The following is a 15,819-nucleotide window of genomic DNA, read 5'->3' as shown; positions in this document are numbered from 1 at the left end:
GATTTCATTCATTCTAAAGTCGCAGTCTGTTATTATTTAACGCTTTATATTCGTTCTTGTCTTTGACTTGGAGTCAACTTCGAAGAAACTTTCTCTTTCGGGGATTTACTCGCGTCCACTTCGATCCAGTTCATTCTTTAGTTGAATTTTGACTCGATAAGTTGTGTGTTTCGATTAAAAATGATTAAATATGTAAGTTAAAGTTGTTTTAAATAAAAATTTTATTGTTTTTGTAGTTTTTATTAAGTTTTGCAGTGCTGGAAGTAGTTTTATGTGGTTTAGTGAAACTAGAGATTGAAACAACCACAATTCCACCGCCTCCAAGACCTTATGCTTTTGGTTATGCTGCTGGAAGATATCCAGGCAGCGTGGATCGCACACATTCTGAAATAAGTGATGGCAGTGGTGTTATACAAGGTATTTATTAATTTTATTCACTTAAACTGACGATAGGTGGCGTTTTAGTTAGGTTATTAAAAATTTAGTTTGGTTATACGTTAATAGACTGCGCTACTACTGCGTTTTCTTCGAGAAGAAATCTGTAATTTAGATATTATACTACATATAAGTTTAGTTCACTCACTCGTTGATAGGTGTCGCTACAAGCTTCCCCCTCGGGGAGAAATGCTCCAAATCCGTACAAATCATACTACTATTCAATATTAATAAATTTTATTTGTTTCTAGGTTCCTATAGTTATCTAGATCCATCTAACAAGGTGCGTACTGTTGATTACACCGCGGATAAAAACGGTTTCCACCCTACGTTGAACTTTGCCCCGACTGACACACGTGCAGTGGCTGAAGCGAAAGCAAAACACGAACATCTTTACCATTCCATCGCAGAAAAACACCAGTCTGGTATTATTCACATCCCTCGTGATTCCGCTGCTGTAGCCCATGCTAAGGAAGCACATCTACAAAGATATAACCAAATAGCTGCTCAACAACATGTTCAACCTGGTGTGGTTCTTGTCCCGGTTGATACTGTAGCTGTTCAGCAGAAAACTCAAAAACATTTTGATCTTTACGCGCAGATTGCGGCGGAGCATGCGCGTATCGCTGCTGAACGCGAGGCGGAACGTGAGGAGAAGAAACGTCTTGGGCTCTTGCAAGACGATGAACATCTCTAATAAGTTGTGTTTATTGTATACTTCGTGTTTACAAATATGCTTAAGCTAATACAAGGTGTTTAGTTTAGTTTAGTACATGCTTGCTCTTTGGCTTAATTTTTGGCTTAAAATATTTTAGTCCTACGCTTGCTTTTTACATGTTTTACCCTGATTATTATCTGTGCTATAAATTACGTTCAAGATGCTATTATTGTTCTTTTGTTATTAGTTTTTTGCGTTTATTTTGTTAATTTTTGTAATAACTTTTCGCATCGCCGACTATGTCGATGTCGCTATCAGCGTCGGATTCATCACTGTCCTGGAGTGATCCTAGGGTACCGTGAAGGTGGCCAGGATGGTTATGTTTCGATGATGATGACGAGGACATTTGTTGTGATACCGAAAAGTCAATTGCACCATCTACAATTAAATTTAAGAATAAAATAAGTAATTTTTTTGGTTTAAGGACAAATTATCCAATCAAGGAGTTTGATATTTTTAGGTTGTTATATGTCATTTTAAAGCTGATTAAATTCTCTATTGGAATTGATAATCTTAATTTAAAAAGTCATTGTGGTCAATAAGATACAGGGCCTTAAAGTAAATTAAATAAAAATTATTTAGTTTGTAAATTTTAAATTATCAACAAATGTAAAGATAAAATTGATTTAAAATAAATGAAGCTTAAAGACACTTAAATTATCTATGAAATTACGTTTAAATTTTAGTAAAATATTTATTATTACAGAAGTTATAAGCTTTTAAAAATGAGTAAAATAATATTTTTTGTTTCTGTGTTTAAAAAGAAGTAACTTATTGTTTAAATTCAAGGTTTCACTAAGATATGATAATTTAATTTATTATTGTTATATATCAAATGAAAGCTAATTAAATATTCTTTCAAACTATAAAATTAGTTATTAAAAATATTACGTTAAGCCAAATATACGAGGTGTTAAAGTTAGATACAAAAAAAAATAAGAATAAAAAATTTATTTTTGTTTTTTCACAAAATAACAATGAAAATCAACGAAACACCTATTTTTAAACTTAAATCTACTTCAATTTATAAATTATCTATAATTTAGTTAAAAATTGATGTAAATATCTTTGTTGGTTTGAAAGTTATTGAACTTTAAAATTGCACTAAATTTCCCAATGCAAAATTTCTTCGTCGCAGTGTTGTTACCAAGTTAAATGGCATTCTGGTCTTTTAAGGGGTCGCTAAAGACGTCGGAAACTCGGTTGGGGCAACTTCTAAGATGTCTGCCTCGGCTGCCTAACTCGATTAATTACGCCGCGATCGTCGTCCGTAACGACGAAGACGCCGCCGTCTTCGGAAATTGCGTTTGCGACGCAAAAAGACCCTAACCGTCGTCGTCGCCCCCCGCCTCCGCCAACTTCAACCGGTTGCTACAACCCAACAACCCCAAGACGTTACGACCGGCCAAGATGGCAACCGACGACCGAAAAGAGAACCGAAAGGTCTGCGAGATTTCTGCAGTTTGAATGGCGCCTAATTCGATTCAGATTGAACTCAATTTGCAAGCTTTTCAACGTTGGCGGGCGTAAAAGTATCAGGGGGCGGGTTGACAAGATGCTTCGATCTTTTATTGATGATATTGACTGTCTTCAAGAGTTGAAAGTTGTGTGAGTAAAGGAAGAAATGTGATAGTTTTGAGTTTAATGTGGAAAGTAAAGTTTAATAACTTATAACTTATCATTAAAAAACGATTTTTAAATTATTTAAAATGTATTTGATTGATAATTTAATAATCTTTCAGATAATTTTAAAATATTTAAAATATATTTAAAAGTTTTTGTAATATTTGAGTTTAAACAAAAAATAATAAAAGTGCAAAAAATTTTGTTGTGTAAAATTAAACACCCTGTATCTTTTAAACTATACAAGTATTGTTAATAAATTGTACACCAAATTATAGGCAATTTAATTAGCTATTAACATACTTTTTAAAATATCAAAGTTTTGTAATAATTACAAGTGTTATTGACGTAGAAAAAGAAAATAAATAAATTTGTAAAAATATTCTTAATGATTTCTTTCCTTCAACTTTAGGATAAGATAAATTAGTGAAAAATCACTATATATAAATAATTTAAACTCCATTATTTAAGAAATTTAATTCTCTTTTGATTGGTGTATAAAAAAATATTATTTTCTTCAGGGATCTATAGTAAAATCAAGTTTTTATAAAATTTTACATTTTAAACCTAGATTTGTAAACTTTCAACTTTAACATCTTGTAAAATCTACACCATTACCCAGAATTTAATTATTTACACACCATTTAATAGATAATTTAATCCTCTTTAAAATGATATCCAACACACTAACATTAACCCCTACCTTGTTGTTTATCCGAAGTGTTTTTGTCACCTTTGTCATCCTGAACTTTCCTCAGTTGTTTTTTATGCTTCATCCGTCGGTTCTGAAACCACGTCTTCACTTGGGTCTCACTCAACGACAACGCACTCGCCAATTCCACCCTTTCCGGCGTTGACAGATACCTCTGCGCTGCAAACCTCTTTTCCAATCCAGTAAGCTGCGGGTCACTGAAAACCGTGCGCGCCTTCCGTCGGCGGCAGTGCTTCAACGCATTCAACGAGATCTCACTCGGCGAAGACCCAAAAAGGGCATGATGAAAGGGTATCCCTTGCGTCAGGAAATACGGATCCGTGATGGACTTATAAGGTGAACCCAAATAAGCACCCAACGCACCCATTACTTGAATATACCCTTCTTGACCATGTTGATGTGAACTTGGATGCCCATGTTGCAAACCCGGCTGCATTTGAGGTTGATGATGATAACTCGATAAACTTTGAGGGTTCATATTTGAATTTGGGTTGACAATAGGATTTTGTTGAAAATATGCGTAGGTCTTCTCTCTGGGCCTTTCCCGTTCGGGTTTATCTCTTTCCGAAGGGTTTTGAAGACCTTCTGGGGAAGGTTTCTGCCCACAAGGACTTTTCACAGGTGGATAACCAGTGGATATAGGTATAGGGAGATTCAAAGGTGATTTTAACGAAGACCTTTTTGATCCACAAAAGATTCATCCTCGGGGTCTGATTTGTGATAAGATAAAATATCCTCAATCAAAAAAGAAGTTTTGTTTTGATAATTTTGAGTTAATTCCACGTCCTTTTTGTTATAGTCTTTGAGTCTTAAGGGTTGGTCATCTAGGTGATCCATGTTTACACTTTAAACTATCACAACACTTAGTTTAACACATTTGTTTATAACTTTTATCAAAAGTTTATGATTTTAAAACCGCACGAATGATTCTTCTGCTGACTTGCGTGCCTGGTTGCGTTCGACTGTTGTAGATTGCGTTGGATATGTGTATGACAGCGCTGAAGGTGGTGGAGGGTGGAGGCAGATCCCGCCCCCGTTTTGCGACCCTTAAATCGCGGAAAGCAGTTTTGATACAGCGTGGCGTCGCCTGCTCGTCGACGATCTCATTATATCTACTTACAAGCCACATTCTCGTCCCTAATCTGATCATTCCTCAATGGAAACAAGCAAAATGGCCGTCTCAAACCCAAAGATTTATAAGGATATTCTGTAGAATATATAAATATTAAATAATGGATATAAAAGAAGAAATGTATGAAAAATATTGAAACATGTAAAAATTTGCATTTGTTGTTATAAAATGAAAAGTTATTAATAAATTTTAATGATTAATATGTCAAATTAAAGGTGGATAAATTGTTTATTGATATTTTATTATAAAATGTAAAATATTCAAATGGTTTAAAAGATATAAGCCATCAAAGTTGTCTATTATTCATATTTTAAATTTTGCTACTGGTGTTAATTGAACTTGTTTATTTTTTCATGATTACTCCTAAACTAAATGCTCAAAATGCAAAATTCAAAAATTATGTTTAAAGATAATTAAATTTGCAATTGAACACTGTTTGAATTAATACTATTACTTTAATAGTTTTTGTTTAATTTGATGTTAAAATTTGCTTTAATTTTTGTAGTTAAGTCATAAGTGAATTATGATAATGTTTTATATTTTTAGCGATAACTTTTAAACCAATAATTATAATTTACTAAACTTACTGTAAATTAATAGCCAAATAAATTCTACATCACCTAGTTTTTAAATAATGGTGCTATCTTCAATAGTTTATAAATTATCATGTTTTAAACTTTGACTTTATATGAAAAATTATAATATTTAGCGTTCAAAACAAATTTTACAAATTTTGCAATAACTAATTAACTAATACATCAAAATTAATGATTATTACACTAAATGAAAGCTAAATAAACACCCTTTCATAATATTATTTACAAAATATAAATACCACCCTTATTATACATGTAATCCGGTGTCAAAGTTGTACAAATTTCTACTAAACTTTCAAACAAACAATTTCGCAAATTAGCAAGATAAATTAACCCCGTTTAAACAGCGCTCAATTAATTCGCGACTCTCTCTCACGACTAAATTCACCCCTCACCCCCTCGGACACCACCACCCAGAATTTCCAGACTGCGCGCACGACATCTCGCCCTCTAATTGCTCACACAAAACGATCTAATCATGTCAATTTGCAGCTTTAATACTCAATTACGACTTGCTGCACACCCGCCGGATTTTATTCGTGCGCGCAGAGGGATGAACCAGCCCAAAACTTACTTCTAACTGAATCTACCGCATATTGCCGTCTAAATGCCCAATTTGCTTCAATACACCGGAGATTAGGGATGTAATATAACCCAGACGGAATAATGCGGCGCCTGCCCCTGGATGCAATCATCCCCTGTTTCGTGCGCGTGTCGAATGTTAGAAAGAAATGTCATCTGTTCGATTGAGGCTGCCGGCTGGTGATTGGTGGAAGCGCCGAGCGTTAGGGGTTGTTTTGTGTCGGGATTGGTTGGTCCTGGGGGTTGGTGTACGCCCAGAGTGGGTTCAGGGGATAAAATCGCTCGAGTTGCCAGCGATCGAGCGGCTTTATGGGGTTGTTATGGTTACTAATCTCCAGGTTAGGCGCAGGTTACCGATGGCACGCACACGGGCAAGGGCGTCGCGACGCCGGCGCTTTATCATCGAGATAATACGGATAAATTGGCCAGTTGGTCTTTTTTTGTGTGTGACATCGGAGGCAAACGTAGAAATTGATTTTTTATTTGTCACAATTTTACACGTTGAAACATGTTGTATGTGTTACTAAATGATTTTTGATTAGTTTTTGCCCTGTAACTTTTTAACAAATTGAGGTATTTTATTATTGTTTATATTGTATTTAAGATTATTAAATTCTACATAAGTGATTTAAGTAATATTTTAATTAGCTTTTATAGTTTAGAGGTTATTTAACCTCAAACTTGTAGTTTTAGTAGCAATATTGAATATTTTTTTCATTTTTGCTATGTAACTTATGAACAAAATAAGATATTTAAATAAATTTTACATCGTTTTAAAGATAATTAAATTATCTATCAGAAACATCAGTAATATTGCAAAAAACTTAAATATTTTAGAAATTATTTTACCTCAAAAAATGTTTTTTTAGTAAGAAAATTGCAAAAGTTTTAATTCATGCAATATATCTGATAAACAAAATAAGATAAGACAATATAAGTTATTAATATTAGCATTATTTTAAAGCCAATTAAATTATCTATCAGAATATGTTTTTGTATTTTAATTAGCTCTAATATTTGAGAAGTTATTCAACTTTAAACTTTTATTTTAATTCTAAAAATATTATTTTTGTAAAAATTAATATTTAATTTGACAATAACTATTTAACAATATTTAATAAGTCATAAAAATGTTTATAATTTAACAGAAAATTGAATTCCTAATAAATTTTTGAAAAAATATTTTGTTAAAAATGGTTTAATCATCAAAATTTGCCAAAAAAACTGATTTTTCGTCATTTTTACTACTAAAAACAATTTTTCATTTTAAAATTCACAAAAATTGTAGAATAAACAATTCAATTCACAATATAAATAAAAAATAAATACCTTAATTGTTAATAAAGACAATATTATACAAGGTAATCCAAAAATTTCCTCAAAATTTCTTTTTTCTTAGAATTTATTCAACAATTTCTGAATAACAACTCCGTACACCATCCCAAGAAGAAATATTTAATATTTAATCAAAAATACCTACCCCTACAGGGCTGGTAGCCACGTGTCGTCGTTTAGCGTCGTTTCATCTTTTATCAGCGCTTATTATCCTTCCGCCATTCTTTCCCATCTTTTCACGCTGCGCATTCGACGAGGAATTTTATTAAAAACTGCTCACGCTGTTTCACCTACCGCTAGTTTCAGGCTCAAGGATCAAACAAGGTGGAATCATCCGCACACCCCTCTGGCAAAGTTGTTAAATTAATTACGACCCGCCGTGTGAGTTAATAAACACGCCCCGCACGCACCCCCAATACAAGTGTAGAGAAGTATAGGGAATAGGGAATATCACAAAAGGTGACAATGCCCACACAGTTTGAACTTCACATATTCAATGCATAGGTAGATAAAATATCTTCTTTTGTTGTTTATGGTCCTTTTAGGGGAATTTGATTGAATTGATTAAATAGTATGTTTTAAGTTGTGAAATTGCAATTTTTGGGTTTTTACTATGTAACTTTTAAACAAATTGAGATATTTAAATAAACTTTGCGTTGATTTATAAACAATTAAATTATTTATTAGAATATTTTGTAATATTTTGATTGGCTATTATATTTTAGAGGTTATTTAACCTCAAAGTTATATTTTTATTTGCAAAAATGAGTTGTTTGATTTTGCAATGTAACTTTTGAACAAAGTGAGATATTTAAATAAATTTAGCATAGATTTATAAACAATTAAATTATCTATAAGAATAATTTATAATATTTTGATAGACCTATATATTTTAGACGTTATTTACCCTCAAAATTATATTTTAATTTTCACAATTGATTTTTTTTTTCATTTTTGCACTGTAACTTATGAACAAAATCAGATATTTAAATAAATTTAACATGGATTTATAAATAATTAAATTATCTATAAGAATAATTTATAATATTTTAATAGACATATATATTTTAGACGTTATTTAACCTCAAAATCATATTTATATTTGACAAATATGTAATTTTTTTTATTTATGCAATGTAACTTACAAACAAAATATCATAGGTTATAAGCATCACTTTAAAGCCAATTAAATTATCTTTTAGAGTAAAAAATAATAATTTAATTATCTTAAATATTTTAAGAGTTATTGAACCTCAAAGATGTAATTCTATTCGTAAAATTTATATTTTAAAAATTTTTCTTTCATTTAACTGTAAATTTAATTATTATTTAACAACTTTAACAACAATTATAAAAACAATATAAAACTTCCCCCACACTTTCAACTTCACATATTCAATACCTATATGCTTTTGTTGTTCCTCTTCTCCTTAGGGGAAGCAAAATATTTACTCGAATTTGGCTTATTCGATTAAAGGGTGCGTGCGTTTAATAAATGTCCAATATAACCCCTCTTCATTGTAGATGAAGATAACAATCGCGTTAATTGCTACTTTCATGCGTTGATAGCAGTGTATCAAAGGCGCGATATACTGTATATGCATGTGTCGTGTGTCTGCTAATTCAATTTTTCATTCCGTTTGGAGGTTTTCTTTGATTTCGCTGCACGCAAATCGAATCACGTCTCGCTCGTAATTTTTTGGTAATAAGCAAATTATCGTAAATGATTTTATTACAGAGGCGACTATACGAACGGTGGATATTTTATCTAAGGGTTGAGGGGCTGGTAAATTGAGTTTGTGATGCATTAAATGCAGTGCAGGGAATATTTTTCTTATCTGATTGGAAGTTAAAGTTTAAATGTACATATGGTATGGAAATTGTTAAATTTAGGAGTAGGTATAATTTAACGGATGATTTTGATAAAATTATATATGTACCAATATGAATAATTCAATTTAAAAAAAAATTATTAGTTTTTTTTTTTGCATTTTTTTAGAAAGCACTCTGTATCTCCTGAACCACAAGAGTATTTACTGATTTTTCAACGACATATGATAGATTTATAGTCCCTTTACCACAGTAATTTTTTTAAACTGTTAATATTACCGGAAGGGCATTAAAATGGCTTCTAAACATTATTTTTTTGATTTTTTTTTTAAATTGTAAGTTTTTGGGTGGAAAACACCTTGTATCTACTAAACCGATAGAGTAGAATAAGATTTTAAAATGACATAATGTACTCCAAAGAACCCTTTACAACTTCCATATTTTATACACTCTGCGAATCAGCAAGAAGTGCCCTTAATTACCCAAAAATGATTGATTTTTCAATTTATTTTCATTTTTCCCCCAATTTTTTTACAAAACACCCTATATCTCTTAAACCAACAAACAAATTATTTTTTTTCAGCATCAAATCATGCCCAATACATATATTTACAACTTCAACCCTTTAAACCTCCCCAAAAACCCTAAAATATCCCTAAAACCCCCAAAAAACAATTTTTCTCCCATATACAACCTGAAAATTTGATTAAGCGCTTCTAAAGTTACACGAAATTAGTGAAATCGTGCGGCTGTCCATCAGACACGTGTCCTCATTTAGCTACCTCTTGATTCCCTCGATTCACGTCCGCTCTTCAGCGCTATTCACCCTTACGCCCTTCGCTGTACTCGACGCATTCGAGTGCCGCAGCTCCTCCATGCACACCGCCAGTCAGCCATCGCCCCACAGTGTTTTTTGACACGTACTTAGATGTTTACAAAAGCAAGTATTAACATCCCTTAAATCTTTTACGCCGCTCAGCGCGCGCACGGCGAAAGGGCGACTGCGTTGGGGAAGTTAATTACAGTGTTTTTTATTGTGTTACGCAAGCATACGGTCGCATAATCGGAGATTTCAGAGATTTACACGTCGGATTAACTTTTATGCAGTGTAATATTTCATTAGGATTTGTAATTACCGATTATTTAAGATTTTATTAGCGGGAATTAAAAAAAATGCGTTTTTTGTGGAATATTAATTAATTAATTGATATTTTTGGTGATAAATGATATTTGTAGTTATTGGTAAAAAATAAATGATAAAGACTTAAAAAATCATTTTTCTATTTTTTAAGAATAAAAGTTGCGTTGAATTAAGATAGGCAACCCAATAAACAAATTTTTGCTTTTTATGAATTAAAATGCATGAAATTCATTGAATTCTTTAAAGATAATTGATAACATTAATAGTGAATATTTATTTAATTATCTAAAATATATTACATAAGTATTTATTATTTTCTAAGTGATAATTAACTCGCAATGAAAAAATGTAGGCAACCCAAATAACAATTTTTCAAATTCTACGAATTAAACGCCATTAAATTCATTGAATGCATTAAACCACTTGTCTATAATGTCTATAATCAAACACTTAATATAATTCCTTTCTCATTTATAAAAAATAAAAACATTAATGATGTTTAGATGATATTTACAATTCGCCTCGAACATTCTAGAAACGACATAATAAATATTTACAAATATTTATCTCTACAAAGAATGTCTCGTCGGTTGTAAACGTGGTTTAAACTTCAAAACAACCTCATTTTGCACCCAATTAAAGCAAGTCGCAGTTTCCCACCACTCTGCAAGGGCCCGAACGTGCTTAATCAACCTTTCGCCGAGCTTTGTGCCGCTTAATTGCGCTGTTGTGCAACATTTGAGAGCGGAGTAAAGCAAACACACGCACAAACACGTCGACAAGTGCGTTCGGAGAGAAAGAAAAAACGCCGGTTATTTTATCGTTTTATCACTGATGCGGCGATGTTGCTTCGGCCACTTAATCACGTAATGTTGGTGTTGGTGTATGGTGCACGGATGTGAAGCGTGGATTGTGTTTAAATGGAAAAGGTGACACATTTTTAAGAGATAAGAGATAAGGAAGTTATGCACATATGCTGTGATAACATTCTTTCTTATCTGATTCGGGCTTGTAATGCTCTGTAATTTTGAAGTTGATTTTATTAGCGTGACAAGAGTTTGTAATATATGTGGAGTTGGAATGCATTTTAGGCGCTATTCATTGGGGGGTGTGTGAATGGTATTGAATGTATTATGTGTTGTAATAAGGGATGTTACGGATCAAGTGCTTTTTGAGGGTATCGGGGAGGGTGTGTGCATTTTATGCTATGGTTATTACAATATAATCAATTTTTTTAAGTTTTTGAAAATCTTAAAAATTTAATTTTTAATCATTTCTAAAATTGGCTGTTTTATTATTTACTGTTTAAAAAAGAGCGAAATATTATAGAATGGTATTTCAATTGCAATATAATGATAAGAAACTTCAAATTACTTGATTGGGATAGAAAATACAAAGCGTTGTTTACCCTAAGTTTCGTTAATTTGAAAAAAAAAATGCGATTTTTCGTGGGCATTTTAGGGTACTTGCTAAATATTTTTGAGGGTAGAAAATGGAGAGATGTACCAAAGGGTCTCTAATACTATAATGTTAAAACAAAAGTTTGCCAATTGCTCTATTTGTACAAGAAGAACCAGATATTTTTTGAATGAAAAATTAAACATTTGGAAAAATTGTCGTTTTTGGAAAATAATTTAGAGCCCTGTAAAGGGGTTTAGGAGATGGAAAAAATATCAAAAGAGTAAAAAGGCTTATAGTTTACCATATAACAATGAGAGATCTCACATTACACTATTGATGTATAACATACAGGGCGTTTTATAACCGATGTTTTGCAATTTTGAGAAAAATGCGATATTTTTGATAGGCGTTTTATGATACTTTTTTAAAGTTTTGCAAGCAAAGAAGATATACAGTATGTGAACAGATTCCTAAACTATTAGACAAATTCAAAACAACACAAATTGGTCTATTTTTGTACGAGATACAGGGTATTTTTTAATTACTATTTTGGATATTGAATTATTTGATGTAAATAATTAGAAAATTCAATGTTTAACTTATTTAATATCGCAAATGATTATATCGGTTTTATAAAATATAATGTATAGCAGAAAAAATCGCAAAACGGGTGACTAGATAATTGGAAACCATCGTCATCCCTTGCAGCGCTCGGGCGTCGTTGACACAAGTCGAGTGCGTTTCAGGCGCTCGGTGCTCATTAAGGATGTCCTCGTTTTTCATACATAACGGTTTCAACGTCCTCCAAGTGCTCAATGTCCTCAATAATGTACAAGTAGAAGCCACAAAGCCTGTCACTGATTAATCACATAAAAAAGTTTAAATTAAGAAAATGCAGCCATTTATTAAAAATCAACATCATTTGTTAAAGCTTATTTTACGCATAGACAAAATAAAATAAAATTTTCGGTATGTTTGTGAAATCATATTTTTGAGTATTGTTATGGTCAGTCGCCAACAGGAATGCTAAACCTCCGCAGATGAATTTTACTTAAGAAAGAACCAAGATAAGACAATTTCTGTTTTTCTAAGGTTTAATTTTCTCATCAGAAATATTAGATATACATGACTCTGGCAGATATCTTACTGCTACTACTGATGAACTTTTGCAATAGTACTCTATACAATAAATCCTCCAACAGCCTTCAGCCTTACATGGATGAATGGAATATAAAGACTTCACAAAACCTGACGCACAAACCATAACTTAACTCCAACACACTTCATAAAGGAATTAAAAACAACAAAAACTCCTAATCATCTTAGAAGAGTCGATATAGTTACGTAAATAAATATTGCATTAAGCATACCGCCGCGGCGCCAAATCATAACAACATAACGTAATAATTACTGACCAATTAATAAAAGTGTAATCGAGCAGTTCTGAAAACAACACTTCAATATATATTCAAAAATTTTAATTGACGGATGAGGTCACTTGAATGAAGATAACAGATTACTATAAATTAATTATACATCAACTAAGACATCACACAATAGTTGAACTACTCTTCTATCAATCCAAGGTATTCTATTCGAAAATTAGAAAATTATTTATTCCAAGAATCTCTCTAATAATGATATTTTTACAAAATTACAAAATACGTTGATACTAAACTATTCATTATTTATTACAGACCTATCTTCAGTTCAAGATGACTGACCAGCTTCTAATTGCATCCAGAAAAGGAGATCTCTCAACTGTACGAGAACTATTGAAGAACAACGAAGATGTGAATTCAGTTGATCAAAATGGGAACACACCATTGATTTTGGCATCGCGTGAAGATCATCTGGAAACAGTAAGAGAACTCTTAAAAAATAAAGCAGAAATAAACCGAGCCAATAACTATGGTATGACATCTTTGATGATGGCATCTTCTGAAGGACACCTTGAGGTTGTCCACAAACTATTAAAGAAGAAAGCAGCTGTGAATTTAGCTGAAAAATATGGCAATACATCCCTAATGTTAGCATCGTCAAAAGGACACCTTAAAATTGTTAAAAAATTATTAAGAAGAAATCCAGATCTAAATCTTGTTACTAAAGAAGGAATGACTTCCTTAATGTTGGCATCTTCCAAAGGACATCTTGAAATCACACGAAAACTGCTCAAGAAGAAAGCTGCTGTAAATTTAGCAACAAAAACTGGCGAAACAGCGTTAATGTTGGCATCTGGTGGCGGTTATACTGAAATAGTTCAAGAACTATTAAAGAAAAATGCGGATGTAAATCAAGTTGATGAAAATGGCAAAACATCCTTAATGTTAGCATCATCACAAGGACATATTCATATAATCAAAGAACTATTGAAAAAGGAAGCAAAAGTAAATCAAATTGACAATAATAGCAACTCCGCATTAATAATAGCATCACATTCTGGACATCTTGAAACAGTCAAAGAACTGATAAAGAATGAAGCAAATGTAAATCAACGTGATAATTATTATAACACTGCGTTAATGTGGGCATCCGGTGGAGGACATCTTAAAATCGTTCAAGAGTTATTACAAAACAACGCAGAAGTGAATCTAGCTGATCACGATGGCAACTCTGCATTGATTTTAGCATCAAGTGGAAAACATCTTGATGTTCTCCGAGAACTGTTGAAATATAACGCTGATGTGAATCAGAGTGATAAAAATGGTGACACAGCTTTAATATTAGCTTCTGGTGGGGGACATTTACAATTTTTACGAGATACACCTTCACGCGGATGTCATCTTGAGATTGTACAGGAATTATTAAGAAACAAAGCAGATGTGAATCAGGTTGATATCAATGGAAACACTGCGTTAATAGTAGCATCATACTTAGGACATCTTCATATTGTTCTGGAATTATTAAAAAATAACGCTGAAGTTGATCTTGTTGATCAAAATGGGGACACTGCTTTGATATGGGCTTCATGTGGAGGTCATCTTGAAATTGTCCGGGAATTGTTGAGAAATAAAGCAGATATTAATATTGTTAATACAGATGGTAATACAGCTTTGCTTCTTGCATTGCGTTGTGGACATTTTGGAATTGTTCAGGAATTGATAAAAATAAAGCAAATATTAATCTTGCTGATAAAGGACATCTTAAAATTATAGAAGAATTATTGAAGAATAATTCAGAAGTTAATCAAGTTGATACAAAGAATGATAAATTGCATAATGGCAATGATAAAGTTGTCCCTGATTTGACGAAGAATGATGTGAATGATGTGAAAGAAGTGGAGAAAATTAAAGACAGGAATTCACTACTGCCATCACGTCCTAGAAGTCAACAAATACTACAAGACCTGCAAAAACATCTTGACGATTCAAAGTTGTTGGATTTGAAAAAGGCATCATCTTTGATATTTAGATCATTAAAAAGTCATTATAAACTAATTAGAAGATTAATTTAGTACTCGTAGTATTTTCAACATTTTATTGGGAAGCTATACGAGTACCTGAACTTGATTTTAGATTGTAAACTAATTGATTTTACTATATCTGATAAATAATCATATTTAACCATGTATAATCATGTATTGTTTGATTTGTATTCGTAGATTAATTGAACATGGAAAAATAAAATATAAAAATTAAACCACATTAATAAATGAAAGAATAACCCCACCTGAAAAAATAATTTATACGTTGCAAGGTGAATATGAAATAATAAGCTTGCCTCCTTAAGTAAGTTCAAAAAATTACACCCACCACCCTCCTGTTTTGATTAACCAATGAAAATATTTTGGTAATAAGCGTAAAATAGTCAATGTAACAGGTCTGTATGCTTGGGAATAGTAAGTATCTCACTATCATTTTTTAATAGAGTTCAAATAAAGATATATTTTAATGCATCAACCTTTTGAGAATTTTGCACTTAATCAATTATGACAATTTTTTAAAACAACCGATTCCACTTATACCTATTCTAAAGAAAATATCAACGCGAGCAAAGCCGAAACTTATCCTAACAGATAGTAATTCATAAAATTTTATATAGTGACTTGTCAAGTCGAGTTTACAGTGATTACAACAACATGCTTTTAAAATTAATAAAATGTTGATGTTTTGAAACATGTTGTAATACACCAGTATTTCAGATTTTGCGCAAGATCATGAAGCAAATAATCTAAAGCTTATGGTCTCAGAAAGAAGTAATAGACCAAACTATTTTTTTTTTCAAAAACCAAAGAAGCAGGCATTGATTAACACCAAAGGCATAAATAAACAAATAATGCGGGGAATGGAAGGTGAACGATTTGTTGTTCTAACA

The 15,819-nt window shown here is 31.9% G+C and overlaps 3 protein-coding genes across 3 annotated transcripts; 2 read left to right on the top strand and 1 right to left on the bottom strand.

Annotated features, from left to right (window-relative positions):
- Window positions 1-53: 53 nt before the first annotated feature.
- Cpr57A (Cuticular protein 57A) lies at window positions 54-1,810 on the top strand. The gene is made up of 3 exons (XM_065310362.1): window positions 54-192; window positions 237-417; window positions 687-1,810. Exons 1-3 carry the CDS (start codon window positions 181-183, stop codon window positions 1,130-1,132), a joined length of 639 nt encoding a protein of 212 aa, XP_065166434.1. The 5' UTR covers window positions 54-180; the 3' UTR covers window positions 1,133-1,810.
- Window positions 1,359-4,437, bottom strand: LOC135797829 (brain-specific homeobox protein-like). Its single transcript, XM_065310374.1, is given in 3 exon segments — window positions 1,359-1,531; window positions 3,480-4,159; window positions 4,162-4,437. Coding segments are annotated over 3 exon segments (1,017 nt in total). The 5' UTR covers window positions 4,326-4,437.
- Window positions 4,438-13,070: 8,633 nt separating this feature from the next.
- Window positions 13,071-15,080, top strand: LOC135803128 (ankyrin repeat domain-containing protein 50-like). The gene is made up of 2 exons (XM_065316742.1): window positions 13,071-13,091; window positions 13,203-15,080. The coding sequence occupies exon 2, from the start codon at window positions 13,221-13,223 to the stop codon at window positions 14,658-14,660; it is 1,440 nt and encodes a 479-aa protein (XP_065172814.1). The 5' UTR covers window positions 13,071-13,091; window positions 13,203-13,220; the 3' UTR covers window positions 14,661-15,080.
- Window positions 15,081-15,819: the final 739 nt, after the last annotated feature.

The sequence above is a fragment of the Atheta coriaria genome, unplaced genomic scaffold (genome assembly GCF_025399875.1).
Source record: "Atheta coriaria isolate IRGN ID8LTWV9N9 unplaced genomic scaffold, Caltech_Dcor_3.1 hic_scaffold_2_pilon, whole genome shotgun sequence".
NCBI classification, from domain to species: domain Eukaryota; kingdom Metazoa; phylum Arthropoda; class Insecta; order Coleoptera; family Staphylinidae; genus Dalotia; species Dalotia coriaria.
The sequence above is the reverse complement of the archived record's forward strand: the minus strand, read 5'-3'. Positions and strand labels throughout refer to the sequence as shown.